Source organism: Loxodonta africana, chromosome 7 (assembly GCF_030014295.1).
Source record: "Loxodonta africana isolate mLoxAfr1 chromosome 7, mLoxAfr1.hap2, whole genome shotgun sequence".
NCBI classification, from domain to species: domain Eukaryota; kingdom Metazoa; phylum Chordata; class Mammalia; order Proboscidea; family Elephantidae; genus Loxodonta; species Loxodonta africana.
The window spans coordinates 7,627,911-7,644,827 of record NC_087348.1 but is presented as its reverse complement, the minus strand read 5'-3'; the positions used below and the strand labels follow the sequence as shown (position 1 = coordinate 7,644,827).

Below are 16,917 nucleotides of genomic sequence, written 5' to 3'. Positions count from 1 at the left end.
AGTTGTAACTGGGTCCTCTGGCCTCCAGGCCTCCCTGCAGACCCTGGACCCTTGGCCCCCACTGGCTTTGGCCTCCCCTATGGCCTCACTTAGCGCCCCAGTCAGGGTCCCTGAGGTCTGAGGGGTCCGGAGCACCAGGCCTCTAAACCACCTGAGGATTTGCCGCACTCCCTCTCCCCCTGCCGCTGCCCTACGGGCTCCCCCACAGGCAATGGAGTGGGTGTGTGTGGCCGCCCACCCCATGCAGGGTTTCATCAGCTAGGCTGAGGGACCCATGGCCAGGGCACAGCATCCCGGTTGGAGAGGGAAGGCTGCTGGGGATGCTGCAGGCTCTAGAAGCAGTGGGGAGGGGCCAGGCGGTCAAGAGGGGCTCTGGTTGGCAGGAACACGGTGGGAGGAGCCATGGCATGGAGTCCCGAGTGCCAGAATCAATCAAGCTGAGCCTGGCGTGTAGTTAGTGATTACAGAAGGCAGACATGAGTGGACAAGGAGGCTGACCTCTATTTGATAGGCTCTGGGTCAGCCATGAAAGCTCCAAACAGGCTGGGGTGGTGAGAGCTGGCGCTAAAGCAAGTCACTGATGACTGTGCAGGGCGTGTGGAGGGAGGCAGAGCCAGGAGGCAGGGAGACTGGGAGCCTACTCCTTCTGCCCAGGCCAGAGATGGCATCAAGATGGTGGTGGTGAAGGAAGAGACTAAAAGAGGTCAGATGGGAAGAACATGGCCCAGCAGGATGGGCAAGACTTGGGGAGGAGAGAGTGGGAGCCCAGGGTGGCACTCAGGGCTGGAGCTGGGTGATGAGGTCCATGTACCATTCTGAGGGAGAACAGCCAGGAAGCAGAGCTGATGTGAGGGGACGGGGTGAATATGGTTGGATTTGGTTCAGGACACACTGAGTGGGGTTACTCAGATACCTGGCCACAGAGATGACCGCCAGGATCTGAGATATGGGCCTGGAGGCCGCATGAGGGTGATGGGGGACAGAGAGGGTGTTGGGCAGGGAGCAAGAGGGGAGGGGGTTGAGAAGGTGATGTCATGGAATTAAGGCCGGCAGGGAGATGTATTTTTGATGGCAGAAATCAGAAGGTAGGCCTGAAAAAATCCGCTAGATTAGGGTTTGGGAAGGGTAAGAAAGCTGGAGGCTAGAGAGGGTGCGGTAGGGATGGCCAGCGGGGTCTGGCATTCTGGGCATTGAGGCCTTTGAGCTGCTGCAGACCCCAGGACAGCACAGGTGACCTGATGACACCACAGAGTGGGGTGGCAGTGACCCCAGATGGCACGGAAGCCACCTGCCCACAATGGGAATGCAGCCTCCTAGCCCAGTGACTCAGAAAGGAAGAAGACCTTGGGCAGGAGGTGACCTCAGGCCACAGTCCAACCACCTGAAGCCCTTCCAGATCAAACTATCCAGTCATTTCAGATAGGGAAAATGAGGCCAGAGGGTCAGCCTTGACCAAGCTCCTGCCTAGTGCTGACTCACCGCCTAACAGGACCACGGTTGGAGACCCCAGGCCAGGTCTGGGTGACCAAAGGGCCAGGCAGGAAGTAAGCCGAAGGAGGCCTGCACTGGTTCCGGTGTGGGTGGAGGCCGCCCCGATTTCGAAACGCTCCTTCCTCTCCTGACACCAGCAGCAAAGTGCAGCCTCCGCAAAGGGCTGCGAGCGGTGAAAAGGTGGCTGTCACCGCGGACCCGCCTCCATCGGAGAGCTCAGGCCCTGGCCGGGTCTATCTCCCACCCAGTACTCCCATCCCCGATGACAGCGCCCTGGGCCGCCTCCCGCATCGCGGGGCCCAGCCCGGGGTGTGGCGGCCTCCAGACACAGCCCGGGTCCCTGGGGGAGGACGCTTCATGCCAGCATGTGGGGGCATCTGCGGGGCGCCCAGTTCTGAGCGAGACGCTCGGCGGGCAACCCGGGGGCGGCACGGGAGCCAGGGCCCCCGCCTCATCCGCACACACCTGCTAGGTGGAGAGGTCGGGCCCCGAAAGGGAGGGGCGAGAAGGCGCGCTGGGGCGTGAACTCCCGGACTGCCCGAGGCCGCAGGACCCCGACCCGCCCGCACGCACGCGCACTCGCCGCACACTTCCCGGGGGAGGTGCGATCTCCGCCCCCGGCCCGCCGCCCCGCCCCCGGCCCGCCGCCCCGCCCCCGGCCCGCCGCCCCGCCCCCGGCCCGCCGCCCCGCCCCCGGCCCGCCGCCCCGCCCCCGGCCCCCGCCTTCCCCTTCCCTACTCACTAGGAGGGGTCTGCACCGGGCCTGGGGCGCCCCCTGCAGGTCGCGGGCGGAGCTGCAGGCCAGCCCCGCCCCCGGCCCGCCTCCCTTCAGACCCCTGCTGGTCCGGGCGGCTCGGAGACCCAGATCCGGGCTTTTCTCCCGCGCGAGCCGTGGCCCCGGCGGCCCCGCAGCGCTGGTCTGCCCGGCAGCGGTTGCCATGGCTGCGGGGGGGCGAGAACGCGCGGCCCTCGGCCCCGCCCCGGCAGGCGCGGCCCCGCCCCCGGCCCCGCCTCGCCTCCCGCCGCCCGAGCCGCCGCTGCCGCTGTTGCCGGGGGGGGGGGCGCGGGGCCGCTGGGGGCGCAGCTCCGCCGGCTCGGAGGAAGGCGAGGGGCCGCGGCAGGCCCGGAGCGAGGCGGGGCCGCCCCCGCCCACGATGCGGCGCTGAGGCCAGCATGGCCGGCCCGGGCCCCACCTTCCCGCTGCACCGGCTCGTCTGGGCAAACCGGCACCGCGAACTGGAGGCCGCGCTGCACAGCCGCCAGGTGAGGCCCGCCGGGCACCGGCCCGTCTTTTGGGCCCATGCCCCAAGCCGCGGCGCCCCTCCTGGAGGCCGCCGGCCCATGGAGTTCAGCAGCCGCAGCCGGGCTCCACTGCCGGCCTGATCCGAAACCTAGGCCACCTGCCCCGCGCGCGCCTCTGGCCTTGGCTCCCAGCTCGGCTCTCCCTCGGCTGGGCCTTCCCCGCCTCGCCTGCCCACCTCTCGCTGCATTAAGCCCCCGACTCGCATCGCCCCTGAGCTAGGCTGGGAACGAGAAACCCGGTCCTGGCCGGTCCCCAATCTGGTCCTGGTCCCCAGGCTGGTCCAAACTCCTAACACCCAGTACCTGCACCTTTGCCTGGCCAGCACCTCCACCCCTGGGAGAGGGCGGGAGCGGTGGGCAGGCCCTCCCCCTTCCCTGCCAGAACACTCCGGCCACCCTCTGCCATTTCCCTAGCCTGTCAGCTGTCCTTATTTCCTGTAGTTATCCCCAACCCTGTTCAGCCCAGTGCCCCCCTTGCCTCAGCCCCTCCTCTTTTACCTTGCTGAGTTTCCCATCACCCCCAGCATGACATTGAACAGGAGGACCCCCGGGGGCGGACCCCTCTGGAGCTGGCAGTGTCCCTGGGGAACCTGGAGTCTGTAAGAGTCCTCCTTCGACACAATGCCAACGTGGGCAAAGAGAGCCTCCAGGGCTGGGCAGGTACTGCAGAAGGCAAAGGGGCTCCCCAGGAAGCTGGCAGCAGGGTGGATGGGTAGGGGTGAGCTGGCAGGCCTGGGGCTGTCAAGACAGCCCCCCTCAGCAGCCTGGTGCCCCCAAGTCCTGCAGGAGGCCGTCAGCACAGGGGACCCTGAGATGGTGCAGCTGGTGCTCCAGTATCGTGACTACCAACGGGCCACACAGAGGCTAGCTGGCATTCCAGAATTGCTCAACAAACTCCGCCAGGTACAGTGGGCACAGAGGTGTAGGGGGCCACCCCGGTCATTTGTGCTGGGCCTGGTGTTCCCACCACTGTGGACGAGGTCTGGCTCTCTTGACCCCTAGCCCAGGGTCATGTAGGAGACCTGAGGATGAGACTGGACCCTTTGGAAGGAAAGCCTTTGCCAGTGTCAAGGGTCCCCTAGCACTGGCACTTCGGGCCTTTGGCCTTCTGGCAAGTGCAGATTCCCTGGAGGGGGAGCGTCAGGTCAACTCGGCTGATGTGGCCTGCGCTCCTGGAAGGCCAGATCCTGTGCCAGACACTGGGGACCACTCATCTCAAAGTAGGCAGAGGGGCCCGACTGCTAGGGCACATGCTGACCCCCATGCTCCCCACCCCAGGGCCAGGCCCAGAGGAGGTCATTCTGCCCCCTTTGTAGAGAAAGACTCAGACCCAGAGGGGCAGCCCCCCAGGACCCCCAGCCAACTAGTGGCCATTGAGACTGACCCCCAGGCCACCAGTTGCTATAGCCTGATCCCCAAAGACCCTCTCAGGGCACCATTTGGTCCCTCTTTTCCAGGCAGGGTTTGATCGGGGCGGGGGTGTCACATCAGGGCCAGGTGAAGGGCTTGGCTCCAGAAAGGGGGTATGGACAGGGAGCCCTCAGCCCACTGGCCACCGAGCACCAGGAGGGGCCCTGACGGCAACTCTGGTCCATCTCAGGCCCCTGATTTCTACGTGGAGATGAAGTGGGAGTTCACCAGCTGGGGTGAGTGAGACCCGGCCCTGGGAGCTCGGGGTGGGCTTTGGGGCAGCAGCATAGTGACCCCGGTGCCCCACAGTGCCGCTCGTGTCTAAGATGTGCCCAAGCGACGTGTACCGCGTGTGGAAGCGAGGCCAGAGCCTGAGGGTGGATACCAGCCTCCTGGGTTTCGAGCACATGACCTGGCAGCGTGGCCGGAGGAGCTTCATCTTCAAGGGCCAGGGTGAGCCCAGGGCCACTGGGCTTTCCAGAATGATGCTGTCCTTTTTCTCCACTCCCCAGATGTGGAAACTGAGGCAGGGGTGGAGGGGGGCTGAGGGCACTGCAATGGCCCTCTCACCTCTGGTTGGGGCCTGGACTGACTGGTACCCCATCCCACCCATGCTGGCCGGCAGAGGCAGGAGCCCTGGTGATGGAGGTGGACCATGACCGGCAGGTGGTGCACACGGAGATGCTGGGGCTCACCCTTCACGACCCAGAAGTGCTGCTGGCAGCCATGCGGCCCAGTGAGGAGCATGTGGCCAGCCGCCTGACCTCTCCTATTGTCTCCACCCACCTGGACACTCGCAACGTGGCCTTCGAGAGGTCAGCTGGGCCTGGCCATCGTGGGTGGGACAGGGGGCAGGTGACAGTGGCCTCTAGGAATGACAGCAGGCCTCCAGGAGGCTGGGATGGTCACCGGAGGTGGCTCAGATGGGAGGGGTGACCAGAGGCCAGGGGTCTCACCCAGACTGCCTGTGGGTGATGGGGCCTCCTGGGCCCCTGTGATCCACCATGTGCCTGTCTATCCTAGCAGCTGTGCTCCTGGGTAGGGAGTTGGGCAGGGTATCCCCAGTTTCTTGACCTCTGACCTCTCCTTCTTTCCCATAACAAGGATTTTGGCTGTGGCTTAGGGCAGCTGGCCCCCTAAGCACTGTTTGCACCAACGCTTGGCTTCCTGTCAGTAAGACGGTGTTTGGGGCAGAGTCCTTCTCGGACCTGGGAGCCTGACCTCTGGGAAAAGGGCCATTTCTCTGAGAACATATGCCCCCATCCAGTAACAGACTTGAGACCTCTTTTTTTTTTTTTTTTTACTGTTGTTCTCCCCTATAGCTATTTTATTTATTTTAATCTCTCATACAAAAATTTACACACATATTGTTTTGTGGCATTAGTTGCAGTCCCCACAATGTGACAGCACACTCCCCCTTTCCACCCTGGGGTTCCCTGTGTCCATTCAGCCAGTTCCTGTCCCTTTCTGTCTTCTCATCCTGCTTCTGGACAGGAGCCACCCACTTGGTCTCATGTATCTGACTGAACTAAGAAGCACACTCCTCACGTGTATTATTTTTTTGTTTTGTAGTCTTGTATGGTCCGCACCATGGTTTCAGGGGACATCTAGGTCAATTGGCATAGCAAAGTTTATTAAGAAAATGTTCTCCATCCCACTTTGGTGAGTGGCATTTGGGGTCTTAAAAGCTAGCAAGCTGCCATCGAAGATGCATCAATTGGTCCCAGCCCACCTAGAGCAAAGGAGAATGAAGAACATCAAAAGACACAAGGAAAATATGAGCCCAAGAGACAGAAAGGGCCACATAAACCAGAGACTTCATCAGCTTGAGACCAGAAGAACTAGATGGTGCCCGGCTACCACCAATGACCGCCCTGGCAGGGAACACAACAGAGGGTCCCTGACGGAGTAGGCATGCAGAACTCAAATTCTTGTAAAAAGACCAGACTTAATGGTCTGACTGAGACTGGAGGGACCCCAGAAAACATGGCCCCCGGACTCTCTGTTAACCCAGAGCTAAACCCATTCCCGAAGCCAACTCTTCAGACAAAGATTAGACTGGACTCTAAAACATAAAATGATACTTGTGAAGAGTGTGCTTCCTAGCTCAAGTATATATAAAAAAAAAAAAAAAAGTAGATACGTGAGGCTAAATGGGCAGCTCCTGTCTGGAGGCGAGATGAGAAGGCAGAAGGGATAGGAGCTGGTTGAATGGACATGGGAAATCCATGGAAAGGAGGAGTGTGTTGTCACGTTATAGGGAGAGCAACTAGGGTCGCATAACAGTGTGTGTATAAATTTTTGTATGAGAAACTAACAAACTGTAAACATTCACTTAAAGCACAATTTAAAAAAACAAACAAACTATCGTCCCGCAGGCCCCAGCCCCAGCTACTCTCTCCCTCAAAGTGTTTGGATGTGTTCAGGAAACTTCTTAGCTTTTGCTTTGGTCCAGCTGTGCTGACATCCCCTGTATTACAGACACTTTTTTAAAAAAACAGCTTTATTGAGATACCATTCACATACCATAGCATACAATTCATCCATTTGAAGTGTACAATTCACCAGTTTTTGGTATATTCACAGATATGTCCAGCCATCACTACGATTCTAGAACATTATCATCTCCTCCAAAAGGAACCCCGTACACTTTAGCTGTCACCCGCTTATCCCACCACGGCTCCCCAGCTCTGAGCAATCCCTAATCTACTTTTCTCTCTCTGTGGATTTCCCTGGTCTGAGCGTGTAAATGCAATCGTACGATACGTCACCTTTTGTGGCTGGCCTCTTTCACTGAGCGTGGTGTCTTCGAGATTCAGCTATGTTGTAGCATGAATCAGTACTTCATTTTTTTTATGACTGAGAATATCCTGCTGTATGAACAGCCCCCGTTTCGTGTATCCATTTGCCCTTTGGTGAACATTTGAGTTGGTTCTGCCTTTTAGCTGTTATGAATAACGCTGCCATAAATGTTTGTATGTAAGTTTTAGTGTGGACGTACGTTTTCATTTCTCTGGAGTAGATACCTAGGAGTAGAATTGTTGGGTAGTGTATAATCACTGGAGGAGCTGCCAGATGGCTTTTCAAAGTGGCTACACCGTTTTACGTTTCCAGCAACAGTGTAAAAGGGATCCTATTTCCCCGCATTCTCGCAAACACTTAAAATTATCTGACTTTAGTTCTAGCTGTCCAAGGCGGTGTGGGGTAGGACCTCATTGTGGTTTTCATCTGTATTTCCCTGATGACTCATGATGTTGAGCATCTTTTCATGTGCTTATTAGCCGTTTGCATATCTTCCTTGGAGAAGTATCTGTTCAGATCCTTTGCACATTTTTTAAATGAGATTATTTGTCTTTTTATTGAGTTATAGGAGTTCTTTATATATTCTAAATGTAAGCACCTTATCAGATGTATGATTTGCGAATATTTTCTCCCACTCTGTGGGTTGTCTTTACTTCTTAATAATGTTCTTTGAAGCACAGAAGTTTTTAATTTCGATGAAGTCCAATTTATCTATTTTTTTCTTTTGTTGGTTGCACTTTTGGTGTCGGATCTAACAATCCTTTGTCAAATCCCAGGTCAGGAAGATTTGCCCCTGTGTGTTCTTCGAAGGTCTTTGATCCACTTTTTATATACTGTGTAGTATGGATCCCACTTCCTTCTTTTACATGTGGAGGTCCGGTTGTTCCAGCGCCATTTGTTGAAAAGACTACTCTTTCTCCGTTGAATGGTCTTGGGTACCCTGGTCAAATATCAGTTGGCCATAGATGTACGGGTTCGTTTCTGGACTCTCAGTTCTTCCACTGATGTGTATGTCTCTTCTTACGCCACTGCCACGTTGCCTGACTACCATTGCTTTGTAGTAAGTTTTGAAATCTGGGTTTGTGAGTCCTAATTTGTTCTTCTTTTTCAGGATTCTTTTGGCTATTCTAGGTATCATGCAATTCCATCTGAATTTTAGAATCAGCTTGTCAGTTTCTACAAAGAAGTTAGCTGAGATTCTGTTTAGGGTTGTATTGAATCGGAAGATCACTTTGGAAAATATGGTCATCTTAACAATGCTGAGTCTTCTGATCCATAAACATGGGATGTTTGTCCATTTATTTTATTTTTTTCAATAACATTGTGTTGTGTTCAGAATATTTGTTTTACACTTCCTGTGTTAAATTACAGAGCCCTGGTGGTACAGTGGTTAAGAGATTGCCTGCTAACCAAAAGGTCAGCAGTTCGAATCCACCAGCCACTCCTCAGAAACTCTGGGGGGCAGTTCTCCTCTGTCTTATAGGGTCACTATGAGTTGGACTCAATGGTAATGGGTTTTTACGATTTGTTAAATTTATTCCAATGTATTTTATTCTTTTTGATGGTATTGGGAATGGAATTGTGGGTTTATTTTATTTTATTTTGTATTCATTGCAAGCGTATAGAAATACAATTGATTTTTTATTTTTGTATATTGATCCTGAATACTGCAGCATTGCTGAACTTTTACTCTAATAGTTTTTTTAGTGGATTCCTTAGGATTTTTTATACATAAGATCTTATTGTCTGTGAATAGAGATAGTTTTACTTCTTCCTTTCCCATCTGGATGTCTTTTATTTCTTTTTCTTGCCTAATTGCCCTGACCAGAACCTCCCATACAATGTTGATTAGAAGTGGCAGAAGTGTACATCTTTGTCTTGTTCCTGATCATAGGGGGAAAGCATCCAGTCTTTCACCACTAAGTATGGTATTAGCTGTGGGTTTTTCATAGATGCCCTTCATTAGGTTAAGGAAGATCCTGCTATTCCTAGTTTGTTGAGTATTTTTTTTATAAATCATGAAAGGGTGTTGGTTTTTGTCAAATGCTTTTTCAGTGTCTATTGAGATGATCATGTGATTTTTATATTTTATTCTGTTGATATGATGAAAAAGAAAAGTTTTTTTTTTTTTTTTTTTCTTTTACATTAATTGATTTTTGGATGTTGAACCAACCTTGCATTCCAGGGATAAATCCCACTTGGTCATGGAGTAAAATTTTTTTTTATTTGATGCTGGATTTGCTTTGCTAGGATTTGTTGAGGATTTTTATGTCCATGTTCATAACAGTGTGTCAGTGATAATATCCATACACCTACAAGGAAGACCAGTTAACACGACTATTATTCAAATTTACACACCAACCACTAAGGCCAGGGATGAAAAAATTGAAGATTTCTACCAACTTCTGCGGTCTGAAATTGGTTAAACACACAATCAGGATGTATTGATAATTACTGGTGATTGGAATATGAAAGTTGGAAATGAAGAAGGATCAGTAGTTGGAAAATATGGCCTTGGTGATAGAAATGATGCTGGAGCTCACATGGTAGAATTTTGCAAGACCAACGACTTCTTCACTGCAGATATCTTTTTTCACCAGCATAAACGGTGACTATACATGTGACCTCACCAGATGGAATACACAGGAATCAAATTAACTATATCTGTGGAAAGAGACAATGGAAAGGCTCAATGTCATCGGTCATAAAAGGCCAGGGGCCAACTGCAGAACAGACCGTCAGTTGCTCATATGCAAGTTCAAGCTGAAAATGAAGAAAATTAGAACAAGTCCATGAGAACCAAAGTACGACCTTGGGTATATCCCACCTGAATTTAGAGACCATCTCAAGAATAGATTTGATACGTTGAACACTGATTACCTAAGACCAGACGAGTTATGGAATGACATCAACGACATCATACATGAAGAAAACAAGAGGTCATTAAAAAAACAGGAAAGAAAGAAAAGACCAAAATGAATGTCAGAAGAGACCAAAATGAATGTCAGAAGAGACTCTGAAACTTGCTCTTGAACATTGAGCAGCTAAAGTGAAAGGAGAAAATGATGAAGTAAAAGAGCTGAACAGAAGATTTCAAAGGGCAGCTTGAGAAGACAAAGTATTATAAAGGATGTGCAAAGACCTGGAGATAGAAAACCAAAAGGGAAGAACACGCTCAGCATTTCTCAAGTGGAATGAACTGAAGAAAAAATCCAAGCCTCAAGTTGCAATAGTGAAGGATTCTGTGGAAAAAACATTAAACGATGCAGGAAACATCAAAAGAATGTGGAAGGAATACACAGAGTCACTATAACAGAAAGAATTGGTTGATGTACATCCATTTCAGGAGGTGGCGTATGATTGGGAACCGATGGCACTGAAGGAAGAAGTCCAAGCTTCACTGAAGATACTGGTGAAAAACAAGGCTCCAGCCACTGACAGAACACCAACTGAGATGTTTCAACAAACAGATGCAGCGCTGGAAGGGCTCACTCGTCTATGCCAAGAAATTTGGAAGACTGCTGCCTGGCCAACCAACTGGAAGAGATTCATATTTATGCCTATTCCCAAGAAAGGTGATCCCACCGAATGTGGAAATTATCGAACATCATCATTAATATCACACGCAAGCAAAATTTTGCCGAAGATATTCAGAAGAGGCTGCAGCAGTATCTCAACAGGGAACTGCCAGAAATTCAGGCCGGTTTCAGAAGAGGACGTGGAACCAGGAATATCATTGCTGATGTCAGATGGATCCTGGCTGAAAGCAGAGAATACCAGAAGGATGTTTACCTGTGTTTTATTGACTGTGTGGATCATAACAAGTTATGGATGACATTACGAAGAATGGGAATTCCAGAACACTTAATTGTGTTCATGGGGAACCTGTACATAGATCAAGAGGCAGTTCTTTGGAGAGAACAAGGGGACACTGTGTGGTTTACAGTCAGGAAAGGTGTGCGTCAGGGTTGTGTCCTTTCACCATACCTATTCAATCTGCGTGCTGAACAAATAATCCGAGAAGCTAGACTATCTGAAGAAGAACGGGGCATCAGGCTTGGAGGAAGACTCATTAACAACCTGAGCTATGCAGATGACACAACCTTGCTTGCTGAAAGTGAAAAGGACTTGAAGCACTTCCTGATGAAGATCAAAGATCACAGCCTTCAGTCTGGATTACACCTCAGCATAAAAAAAACAAAAATCCTCACAACTGGACCAATAAGAAGCATCATAGTAAAAGAAGGAAAGATTGAAGTTGTCAAGGATTTCATTTTACTTGGATCCACAGTCGACACCCATGGAAGCAGCAGCCAAAAAATCAAACGACGCATTGCATTGGGCAAATCTGCTGCAAAAGATCTCTTTAAAGTGTTAAAAAGCAGAGATGTCATCTTGTAGACTAAGGTGCACCAGACCCAAGCCACAGTGTTTTCAATCACCTCATATGCACGTGAAAGCTGGACAATGCATAAGGAAGACCGAAGAAGAATCGATGCCTTTGAATTATGGTGTTGTCAAAGAATATTGAATATATCGTGGGCTGCCAAAAGAATGAATAACTCTTTCTTGGAATAAGTACAGCCAGAATGCTCCGTAGAAGCAAGGATGGTGAGACTATGTCTCATATACTTTGGACATGTTATCAGAGGGATCAGTACCTGGAGAAGGGCATCATGTTTGGTAAAGTAAAGGGTCAGAGAAAAAGAGGAAGACCCTCAGTGAGATGGGTTGACACCATGGCTGTAACAATGGGTTCAAGCATAACAACAATTGTAAGGATGGCACAGGAGCAGGCAGTGTTTCATTCTGTTGTTCGCTATGAGTCGGAACTAACTTGATGGCACCTAACAACATTGATTTCTAACTTCATTGCATTGTGGTCAGAGAACATACCTTGTATTATTTTCATCCTTTTAAATGTACTGAGTTTGTTTTATGGTCGAGCATATGGTCTATTCTGGAGAATGTTCCATGTATACTTGAGAAGAATATATGTCCTATTGTTGTTGGGTGGAGGGTTTTATAAATATCTGCTGGCTTATGAGTTGTTGCAGTCTTCTGTCTCCTTGTTGATCTTCCATCTAGTTGTTCTATCCATCATTGAAAGTGGGGTGTGGAAGACTAGCTATTACTGTTGAATCAGATACATTTTTATTTTTAACTTTTTATCGTGAAACATTTCAAACATATAGGAAAGAAGAGAGAATAGTATCATGAACCCATTCCCCAGCTTCAACACTTATCAATATTTTATGAATCTTGTTTAATCTAGCCTTGTGCATCTTTTTTTTTTTTTTCTTTTCTTTTCTGGAGTATTTTAAAGCACATCCCCGACACCGTATCATTTCAACACTAAATGCTCCTGCACATTACACTAACAGATAAGGACGCTTTTTAGCCCAGCCCTGGCACCATTATTACACCTACCAAAATTATTGGTAAATTCCTCAACAGCCTCTAATCCGCAGTCCTTCTTCAGCTGTCCAGACACCCTTTTCAAGGCCTTTGCATGTTTCAGAATGGGAAGTGACCTCAGGGCTGGCATAGGGGTAGGGGAGCAGTCAGGGCAGGCTAATTGGAGTGGGGAGGGTGGCTTTGGCCAGAGGGTGAGGGGTATGGGTCCTCACGAGCTCCTGTTTGGTCTGTTTCAGGAACAAATGTGGTATCTGGGGCTGGCGGTCTGAGAAGATGGAAACCGTTAGCGGCTACGAGGCCAAGGCAGGAGAAACTAGCGGCAGGGACCTCAGGGTGGGAGACGTGAGGCTTGGGGACTCGTCTCCTTCCCCACATCCACTTCAGAGTGCAAGGGGAGAGACAGAAGAGCCGTTGGGCTTCCAGAAGCCCTGTGCGGCTGTGGGAACTCAATGGGGCCTGGGTGCCCAGCCCCTGCTGAGCATGGCAGGATCACCCCCAACGTGGGCCCCCACCCAGGGCACCGGGAAGGGGCCAGGGACTGCAGCTCCTTGTTGGTGACCCCCAGGGTTCAGGCCCTGCCACCTCCTTCATCATCAGAGCGAGAGTTCACCTGTCTCTGGGAATAAGAGGACTCAGATCCTGTGTCATTGAGGCTGAGTGTGGGTACAGGATCTGAGCCCCCAGCTTCCCCTGTGTCCCCCCACCCCAGGTGTACAGTGCCACCAATGTGGAGCTGGTGACACGCACCCGCACCGAGCACCTCTCCGATCAAGACAAGTCGAGGAGCAAAGGTAAACCCAGGTGCGCCTGCCTGCTGCCCAGTCATACCACGTGGTGGGGTCACCCTGGTCTGAGGTCAGGGGCCGGAGTATCCCAGGACAAGCTGGGAGGCCTACCCATTTCCGTCTGTCCCTCTCCCACCCAACAGGAGGCTCCCAGGCTCCATCTTGGCACCCTAGAGTGCCCATGGGAAGGGGGGTAGGGGCAGTCTGGGGACAGTGGCCCAAAGTCCCCTCATGGCTCACATCCCTTCTCCTCAGGAGGGAAGACTCCGTTCCAATCCTTCCTCGGGATGGCCCAGCAGCACTCCCACAATGGGGTGAGCCAGGACGGGGCTGGACTGGGGAGGGGAGCATCAGGCAGGACGGGCTGGGCTGGACATGTCCCCTCCTGAGTGCTCAGCTGGGTCCGGGGGTCCCCCCAGGCTTCTGTGCAGCAGGCAGCCAGCCCCACCAACCCCACAGCCATTTCCCCCGACGAGTACTTCGACCCCAGCTTCAGTCTGGAGTCACGGAACATCGGCCGTCCCATCGAGATGTCCAGCAAAGTACAGAGGTGAGGCCTGGGGCTGGCTGGGGACTCACCTTAGCGATGGGGACCCCGCCCTGACCTCCTAAACCCCTCAGGCTCCTGTCACTCATGGGGCCCAGTGGAATGAGGGACCTGCTCATATAGGTGGCTTCCCCTAGATGCCACATCTGAGGGCAGGAGCCAGGTCTGGTTTATCCGTGACCCCAACACCAGCCTGGGCATGGCCGAGAGAACTAGCCACCCTTCCCTAATGAATGAACGAATGAGTAAATGAATGAATGAAAAACCCATGTTTAGTTTTCGGGTCAATTCAGTGTGTCTTTTTTAAGCTGCTATTGTGGGCCAGCACGTGGCAGAGGGGGACAGACACTGGGCTCGGTGCCGGGAACCGCAGCCCTGCCCAAGGAGACAGCCTCCCTTCTCCAGTCTGGTTTCCTCCTCAGTGAAGTGAGAACAGACTGGCCACCTGCCTCACGTGGGCATCGTGAGGGCCCACTGAGCCGTAACGGTGATGGCATCACCACACGTCGAGAGCTTACTGCGGGCCGAGCCCTGTCCTGGCAGCCTCACATGGGTTATCTCTGCTGCCCAGTGTGGAGCCGGGTAGGATTTGAACCCCAGCAGTCCTGGCCTCTGGGCTGTGCTGTCCATGAACCTACAGCAGAATGTGAGGCGCTGGTGGCTGCAGGCTGAGGAAGAGGCTGGAGGTGTGGACGAGGCCAGAGGGCAGCCCCCTGCCTGGCTCCTGCCCTCCTCACTCAGATGCATGGCACAAAACCATCATGAGCCTCAGTCCAGGCCCAGGTCTGGGGGCAGCTTGGGCTGGCGGGATGGAAGGACACTAGCTCTTGGGGGCGGTGAGGTGGCCGAACAGAGATGAGGGTGCCCCAGGCAGGGTGGGGCCTTCAGCAGAGGGGCCTCAATTTCACCTGGCGGTTGGCTGGGCAGGTTCAAGGCAACCCTTTGGCTAAGCGAGGAGCACCCACTGTCCCTGGGGGACCAGGTGACGCCCATCATCGATCTCATGGCCATCAGCAACGCCCACTTTGCCAAGCTGCGTGACTTCATCACCCTGCGCCTCCCACCTGGCTTCCCCGTCAAGATTGGTGAGAGGGCCAGCCAGAGGCAGGATGGCCGGGCAGCAGGAGGACCCCAGGCTTGGTACCCTCCCCTCAGGGTGGTTTCTGGCCAGGAGGGGTGGATGAGGGGCTTCAGGAGACCAGACCACTCGTGTCTGGGTCTCTTGGGGTGTGGATCAAGCTCATCTGTCTCCCACAGAGATCCCACTTTTCCACGTGCTCAATGCCCGCATCACCTTCAGCAATCTGTGTGGCTGTGATGAGCCCCTAAGCTCCGTGTGGGTGCCAGCCCCTGGCTCTGCAGCTTCAGGTACCCTGCCGGAAGGGGGCAGGAGACTCGGCTCAGTGGCCTCTGAGCCCCAGCCTAAGCCTGGCACCATCTGCCCAGGGAGCCCCTTCCCGTGCGAGGTGGACCCTGCCGTGTTTGAGGTGCCTGAGGGCTACAGCGTGCTGGGTGCAGAGCGCAATGAGCCCCTCCGAGATGAGGACGACGACCTGCTGCAGTTTGCCATCCAACAGAGCCTGCTGGAGGCTGGCACAGAAGCGGAGCAGGTGGGTGTGAGCAGGGGGCCCAGCCTCTGCAGCCACAGGGCACAGGTGGTAGTTCTGGGCTTCCGTTGCTGCAGGTGACTGTCTGGGAGGCCCTGACCAATGCCCGGCCCGGCACCCACCCTCCTCCCCAGTCCACAGTGTATGAGGAGCAGCTTCAGCTGGAGCGGTGAGGCCCCCTGAGGACCTTTCAGGCTGTGCTCGGCCCCACTGTGCCTGGAGGAGCCAGCGGCTGACAGGGTGGGTGGGGAGCAGGGAGGTGGTGGGCCCAGGACCCCACGCCCTCTCCAAGGCTGCCTTCGTCAGCAGTGCTGCCTTCCATCACAGGTAGCGTGAGGGATTGTCTGTTCCCTCCTCCAGCCAGCTACTGTGTCCTTGTACTTGTTCCCAGCCCCTTGGCCTGGCCCTAAGCCACCTCCCCCAGCCTTAGGCTCACCAGTTGCTCTCATTCTCCCTCCAAACCTGGAAGGGCCCTCCAGGAAAGCCTGCAACTGTGCACGGAGCCCGGGGGCCCAGGATCCCCGCACAGGACGCCCCCTTCCCCAGCACCCCCAAGCTTTGAGGAGCAGCTACGCCTGGCCCTGGAGTTGTCTTCGCGGGAGCAGGAGGAGCGGGAACGGCGGGGGCAGCAGGAGGAGGAAGACTTGCAGCGGATCCTGCAGCTGTCGCTCACGGAGCACTGAGCACTGGGCCTGGGGGGCTGGACCGCTGTCCCTCTGCTTTTATAATTTATTTATTTATAAACTGTCTGCTGCTTGGCTTGGGGCCTGGAGCCCAGGCGGGTGCGTGATGGAGGCCAAGATGGAAATAAAGAGACCTTCAGCAGCAGGCTTGCTCTGCTCAATGGGCCTGAGCCCGGGGACAGCTGGGGGGCAGGTGCTGAGGGGACAGCCAGGGGCAGGCATGGGGGGGCCAGACCTGGGCTGGAATCCTGGCTTCACCCCTACTGGTCTCTCTGGGCCAGTTTCTTCAGCAGTAGAATGAGGAGGCCACCCCTCACCTCCCAGGGCTGCTGGGAGCCTGAGCTGAGCCCATGGGGACGTACCCCTAGAGAGCAAGTGCTCCACAGCGTCACCTCCTCTGAGCCCTGCCACCTACTCCAGGCCCAGGTTCCCGCTGCCACTTAGTCTGCTTTCCCAGAACCAGAGGAGGGCGGCTGGGCCTCCAGGTTCTACTCGCAGCCGGCTGGAAACCGCCCCCCAACCCCCCCGGCCCCCTCCCTCTCCCCCCCACCCCGCCAGCTCAGGCCTGGCTCCAGTATATTGCATCGGAGGGACTGGACGAGTCACCCCCTGCCGCTCTGTAAGGCGGCTCCGCCCTGCCCTGCCGACCTCCAGGGCGGTCCCGGGAATCCAGGGTGCGCTTCATGGGTGGTTTCTAAATCCCCGCCTGTTTTCCCCTGACGCTTCGAGGTTCCCCAGTGACAAATGCAGAGAGGAGACGCTGTGGGTATGAGGGTCCTCCGGCGCGGAGCAATCGGTTCTGGGCGGGCCCACCGACCCGCGGGATCTGATCCTCTCTGAGACCCACCATGCTCCGTAGCAGAACAGGGGAG

At 54.1% G+C, this 16,917-nt stretch overlaps 1 protein-coding gene across 7 annotated transcripts; it reads left to right on the top strand.

Moving 5' to 3' along the window:
- Positions 1-2,630: 2,630 nt before the first annotated feature.
- Positions 2,631-16,204, top strand: ANKRD13D (ankyrin repeat domain 13D). 7 transcript variants are annotated; one of them, XM_003419552.4, is made up of 15 exons: positions 2,631-2,754; positions 3,318-3,453; positions 3,572-3,696; positions 4,394-4,439; positions 4,513-4,656; positions 4,829-5,018; positions 12,660-12,726; positions 13,133-13,214; positions 13,464-13,522; positions 13,628-13,758; positions 14,683-14,840; positions 15,013-15,123; positions 15,202-15,365; positions 15,440-15,531; positions 15,832-16,203. In XM_003419552.4, exons 1-15 carry the CDS (start codon positions 2,665-2,667, stop codon positions 16,043-16,045), a joined length of 1,809 nt encoding a protein of 602 aa, XP_003419600.1. In that variant the 5' UTR covers positions 2,631-2,664; the 3' UTR covers positions 16,046-16,203. The 7 variants fall into 7 exon arrangements, with proteins under 7 accessions (XP_003419600.1, XP_064143777.1, XP_064143776.1 ...); XM_064287707.1 differs by having other exon boundaries at positions 3,333-3,453; positions 15,013-15,365; positions 15,832-16,204; XM_064287706.1 differs by having other exon boundaries at positions 13,640-13,758; positions 15,013-15,365; positions 15,832-16,204.
- Positions 16,205-16,917: the final 713 nt, after the last annotated feature.